This window comes from Micrasema longulum, unplaced genomic scaffold (genome assembly GCF_059751315.1).
Source record: "Micrasema longulum isolate JH-2025_06_02 unplaced genomic scaffold, ASM5975131v1 h1tg001603l, whole genome shotgun sequence".
NCBI classification, from domain to species: Eukaryota; Metazoa; Arthropoda; class Insecta; order Trichoptera; family Brachycentridae; genus Micrasema; species Micrasema longulum.
Genome location: NW_028278784.1, coordinates 238,539 through 245,228, shown reverse-complemented (window position 1 = coordinate 245,228; position 6,690 = coordinate 238,539). Strand labels below are relative to the sequence as shown.

The 6,690-nt window shown below is 32.9% G+C and overlaps 1 protein-coding gene across 1 annotated transcript in view; it reads right to left on the bottom strand.

Annotated features, from left to right (window-relative positions):
• Positions 1 to 2,117: 2,117 nt before the first annotated feature.
• The window catches only part of LOC148274710 (uncharacterized), an 82,340-nt gene continuing 77,767 nt past the window's right edge, over positions 2,118 to 6,690 (bottom strand). Inside the window, exon 3 of the mRNA XM_088236762.1 lies at positions 2,118 to 3,011. Coding sequence (XP_088092888.1) covers positions 2,673 to 3,011 — 339 coding nt within the window. The 3' untranslated portion in view covers positions 2,118 to 2,672. The remainder of the gene's footprint in view (positions 3,012 to 6,690) is intronic.

Genomic DNA, 6,690 nt, shown 5'->3' with positions numbered 1-6,690 from the left:
GTGGGTTTTAAGTTTCTTCCGAAACATCACTAGATCCTCAACACAAAGACAACTTAAACAAATACAAACTAATACCACTTTTGGACAAAGGGATTTTGAGTATTATTCAATTAAAATCTATAACCTACTTCCACTATCTATTGAAACATTTAGTAACGAGAAAATGTTTAAAAAGGCTATAAAAAAATTGAAATTGGAGCAAGGTGGAAGTAAAATGGATTGTCTCATTCGCCCAAACCAATATTGAATCAACCGCTCCACAAGTGTACAGCTTATGTTAGGTTTTTGTTATTTTCATTGTGCGTTTTGTAATATAAATAATATAGATGTACATATATACCTAGTTTTTAAAACTGTGAATATTTTGTTAATTATCTCTGTTTATTAAGTTAGTTTTCATTGTTTATTCTCAAATGTAAAAAAATTTCAAAAAAGTATATTGTTAAGTGTCCTCGGCATGGGTAACCCCAGTGAGGTCACATTATTTAATTTATTAATTATAGTTTGGAAGAGAAAAATATGAATAAATAAATAAAAAAATAAATAGAAAGAAGCAATTTCCTGTTTTTGTTTTAAAATTTTGAAAGATGTTTTTTTTTTCTATTTAAAACAAAAAAAGACGTAAATAATACAAGGGTCAATTTCACTTTATGTTTTACATACGTATTCGGCAAACTAACAAAAATGAATAAAATACACGAATGAGTAAAATATGTGTACAAGAAAACATGAATCAATTATTGCACAGTCATAAACACTTCCAACGTTTTATTCTCCTGACGCCATATACAAGTAGGCGCTGGGGTCGTTTGGTCCCCCGTTCAGATCATGTGTAATTTTTGGATGCTTAGTAAAGGGAAAGGTTAAACAGGCATAGGGGCAGCGATTGCCGCCGGAAGTCAGCAAGAAAATGGAAAATAATCAATAAATTATAATTATTTTGTTTTTTTACATTTTATACATTAAAAAGGCGCGCTCTGTATCGAAATTATTACAACGTTCCGAGAGAATATATTTATTTGATCTAAAGTTGGATTTAACGCTTCAAACGATATGCATTCTGAATTAAAATAATTTACTTTTAAGGAGCTCTGCGCTGGTTTGGACATGTAGAACGAATGGACAGCGAAATAACGTCTAAAAATATTTACGATGCGAATGTTGATGAATGCAGAAATAGAGGAAGACCGAGAAAGACATGGCATGACCAAATCCAACAAATACTTGAAGATGGACACGTTCAAAGTCGGAATAATCGGCGCGCGTGCATGAGAAGATGTATGAATGCAGAGAAAGCGAGATCTGTATGCTAGTATAGAGTGATGTGGCGTTCTATACTCTCTGCCTAGCCTTACGGGGAAACGGCGTGATGGTTTGTTTGTTTATAAATAACTGCAGTCCTAGTCCAGTAAAATCCCATTTAACTTAACATATACTGACGCTCTCCGAGTCCCGATTTCAATGGGAAGTCAACAGAGTTATCTTCGACTGTCTATAGAGAGAAATCGATATTTGTGTACGAAACTGAGTATATTTGCATGAACATTTCAAGTATCTTCATTGGTAAAATTTATATGTACGGTATCCTATCAAAGAAAAACAGTGCTTCGGAAATGATGTTCGAAATACTAGTTTCCAAACAGAGAATCTTCAAATAAAAATTGTAATCTGCAAGCTTGCTTTAGTACTAAAAAAGCCCGACTTCGGTTAAAGATGTAAAACATAGGGCCTTACTTATAAATCGGGTATAAAGTTAAGCTTAAGAATAGTGGTAGAATAAAGATGGTATAGAAAAAAGTATTAATTATAAACCTCGCATAGAGTTAAAGTCAGTTTAAATCTGGGATAGCGAGCATAGAAACGTATACCTGCACATTATGTGGTATAACGCTGAAATAAGCAAGCGATCTGACAAAAGTCATATTTTTCCGTAATCAAAAGGGATAGTTTATGAGTTTTTTTTCAATTTTAAACTATCGGAGTCTCGCAACTTTCTTCAAGTAATTTTTAATAATATATGAAATCTTATAGGTTTGTATGTATTTTAATTAATTGTGATAAAAAAGAAACATGAATAAACTAAAGAACTCGTTTTTACGTTCTCATCTTCTTCCCAATTTTGATTTCTTTTTCAAACGGTTTTCTCCAAGTTCTCCATTACACTGAGAAAAGTCTCTATTTGACTTAGACGTTTGTTTATTGTTGTTAAAAAAGTTACTGCGCACGCGCACATATCAGTGTTGACTGTTTAAAAAAATGAAGCATGAAACAATAAGTGAATTGTTATTCCAGGTAGTAAATATTTTTAAAAAGTTTTTTTTAATATCGGTTATAAATAGTTAAATCGTTAAAAAATTATTTCTTAATGTAAACCTGGTATAAGTAAATCTAGTAAGTAAGGCCAATAGTGTACTTTTTTGAATGGAGGAATAAGCTGAGGTAATCAGCTAGTTTCATCGTTACACCACAAAGTTAGTGCTTCAAATATAAACTTTATAAGAATTATTTTATTTATTCTTCCATAAACATGGTTACCATAAAACATTATTATCGAAAGTCAAGTAAAATGGTAAGCTGTGCTTAGTCGCCTTTTTTGACGATTCGCCCCTGGTGTGCAAAGTGGCGATTTTTTTCTCTGTTGCAACAAATTTAGACTTTAAATTTAATTTAAATTAAATAAACTTTTTCGGTTTCGTTTCGGCCGATGCTAGAACAGAATCCGAAATTCGCTTTCGGTTGAAAATTTCGTTTCGGTCGTTCACTATCTGATGAGAACAAACGACGGAGAAGAAAAACGTCAACGCAATCTCTCTTACCTTCGTTTTCGTCCTGCCCGCGGCGATGTTGCTCCTGCCGTTGATGAGCACGTTGTCGTTCTCGAAGGCCACGTCGCACGGCGAGGGCGGCCGGCCCGTCCAGTCCTCGTCGCCGCTGTCCGCGCCGCCGCCGCCGCCGCCGTCCGTGCACGTCTCGCCGCCCAGGCCGGGGATGAGGATCACGTCGCCGCTCGGCTGGAAAAGGGGGTCGGGTGAATATTTGCCGGTCGGAAAATGTGTATATTCGTATGCGAGTTCGCTCATCGATACTTTTTTATGCAATGCAGCGTAGTTAAAAACATTCTAATTCTACAGAATGGGGCAATGAGGAGAATGCTTAACCCTCCCTCCCCAGTGATGTGTAGCTAGTACACATTGCGTCTAATAACTATAATATCCTATATTAACAGTATACCTTTGTAAATAAAAAAAAAGGAAAATACAAACAGTAAATTTTGGAGTCCCACAAGGATCTATTTTGGGTCCACTATTATATATTTTATATATTAATGACTTATCACTGTATAATTTTAAAGGAAAAATTATTATGTATGCCAACGACATTGGACTATTCTATAAAAATCAAACAGACGTATAAACAAACAATGACATAAACGAAGACCTTACTATGTTGACTAAATGGACAAACACAAACTTACTTACACTTAATGAAAAAAAATGCAATATTATCCATTTTGAATCAAGAAAAAAATGTCACAAAGTAGATGCTTACATAAATAATGAACGACTAACTGAAAATTGAACATGTTAAATACTTAGGCCTAACAATAGACAGACAATTAACATGGACAATTCATATCAACAATTTAATTAGCAGAGTGGCGACTTTATCGAGTCCTTTTTTTAAAATCAAAAACTTTGTTCCAATAAAGGAAAAAACTTAGACGTTGTCCTGCCCGAACGTTGGCTTGCCTGCTGTTAGTTTGGAAAAAGACTTTTCATTGATAAGTAGGTACCTAGGTACTTGTTTGTGATTTAATTCCAAAACTAAAAATTGATAATATTCAAATATTGAATTTAAGTAGGCACCTAGGTACTTATTTAGTTATGGTTGAATTCCAAAACACAAAATATTTTTTTTTTAAATACAGCATTATTTTTGCAAACGTCAAACTCCGGTCTTCTCACCAACAGAGGGTTGTACTTATGAAGGAATACGATTTTTAAAAATGTATTGAATTTATTATTATTTTAGTATTACCAAAAATTCAGTAAAAAGAAATAAATGGGTAGAAATTATAAGGAATTTAAGAAAAGAATTTGAATGAGATCCATAAAAAACAAATGCTGTTTGTAAACATTAAAAAACCAACTTTTTTATGAAGAAAAAAAAACGTCTCCCCATTTTTTGTAAATGCATTTTCCTCAAATGCAACCCTGGTAGATCTACGAATAAAACATTTATGCTCCTTACTTCTTTTTTACATATTAAATTGAAGATTTTAATATCTACGAACACGAACAGCGCAAAGACCTATATTTCTCTGAAAACCGCACGTAAATCGGTTAAGCCGTTTAGGAGGAGTTTAGTGACATCACACGTACAGAGGTTATAAATATTTATATAAATATTAAACCGTAACTTTGTGATTAAAACGCCATATTCTAAATTCATCTAGCTGCTTGCGTTTAAAAGTTTTAAGTACGTAATATACCGCCGTACCTGTACAATGAAATATCTCAAGACGCAAGCGGGGGAGGGGTGGGGAGTTTTGAGTAATGATTATGATTAAGCATCACATCTAGAACACATGTGCAACAAATCAGCTGGTTATGAAATATTTTGTGTTTAAAACCTAAAATTCCCGGGCTATGGTAAACGAAATGTTGTTTACACTCAAGTTCTGACATTAGAAATAAAATCCCCCGCTGTTATTCAAAATGTCAGTATTACGGCAACGCTAAATGACCTTTACGTTATAGGCGCATAATATACCGTAGAGTTTAATGCAGGTACTATAGAAGCTGTTGATAGGCGTACTATTATATAGATACGCTAACAATAAAATATATAATGTAGAGCTGTTCAGCCACGCCCGTATCGTGTGATTATTTTGTTCAACTTTCCCACAGATATGCCGTTTTATACATGACGATTCAACGCGTTAAGATAACATTGATTATTAATTATTACCCGTCGTGAACTTGTAACGGTACCTATGTGTCGCAAGACGGGAATAATTACGGCACAGCTAAAAAAAATCTTTTTTGGGGTAGGGAAATTGGTGATACGAGACCTCCTTTTAGCCGATTTCTCATGGATCAACCAATCAATGAGAAAGTTCAATTTGACCGGAAATTGGATATAGAAATGATTTCTTACACGTGGAAAAAATAGAGCATTTAATTGTACTGCGAAGTTTCCCTAAAATATGTAAAAAAAAATAAAAAATGATTTTTTTTAAATGCACAAAATACGCAATTTTATCATAGACACAATTATCTGTTTTTTTCTGTTCCGACTTGTTAGAAAATTCCGGGTTAAATCGGGACTCTTCGATATATAAATAAAAAATATTTATTAACATATTAAAACAATATACAAAATAATTAAAACAATGTAAAAATAATCAAAACAACATACAAAATAATAGTAGAAAAATATAAATGATAAAAATTATAATAGAAAAATATAAATAATAAAAAATTATACATGTCGAAAAATGGAATGCAGAAAAGTTATATAATAATACGTATGATAACCGATATTAACATATTAAAACAATCTACAAAATAATCAAAACAATATTCAAAATAATCAGAACAATATACAAAATAATAATAGAAAACTACTTTATTGAAAGTCACAGGTTCTTCTACATCAAGCAATGATAGTGTTGCAAAAGATTTCTGGTTTTCGAAAAGCCAACCCACCAGTCAGGACAACTCACCAAAGAGAACAAGTGACGTCACGCGCGGAGTAATTAGAAAATTAGAAGCTATTAACGAACAAAAAAAATAAAAACCACTAAACTTCCTCATTACAACGTTGTAGTGATGAATTCCGGTTTCCGGGTAGCCATTTTTCTCAACATTTAGTGTATTTTGACGCTACGGGCCTCTGCTCTTAAAGTTAGCCCAACTCACCGACAACAGCTCGTGATGTCACGAGGAGAGTAATTTCAAAATCACAATACTCAAAAAAACCATAGCGATGAAAAAACGACATAAAACATATTTTTGGCTTAGTTTGATCGATAGTCTTTTAACATTTCGTGTGCCATCTAGACTGACAAGACACACTCTTCTGTTTTACACAGACAACACGTCAACGAACTATTTAATACAATATACAATACGTAGAATATGCGAGCAATAAAACAACAGATTTACAGAGGCTGATATTTTTCATGACAATGTATGTAAATTTAAGTCATAAGTCAAAGATATATTGAGAGAAGCAGACATTTAATGAACTTGATTGTTATAGAAATCATTTTCAATTCTTATCTTCTACATTTGTTATATTTAAGATGATTAAAAATATTGTCTTAAGGGTGAACAATTTTTTTGGTGTGTGCATGGGTGTCCTACACTAATATACAAAGACATTGTGAATATATTTAGTACAAACTGTGTGTTTACCCAATAAAATAAATAAATAAACAAATAAAATAAAAAAAGTAAACTTCCTCATTACAATGTTGTAAAAACATTGCTGACTCGAGTTATTATCATTGTCAAGCTTAGCGTTGATTCTCCGTCGCGAGTTGAATAAATTGTTCAATAATTTAGGACCAAAAATAATAATACATAGCGCTGTCAGAACGAGTCTTTATGTTTGCTGGCCATTCACTTGACATTGGAAAATTGCATTCCCACGAGATCGGAAACACGAGGAGAAAGGGCGAAA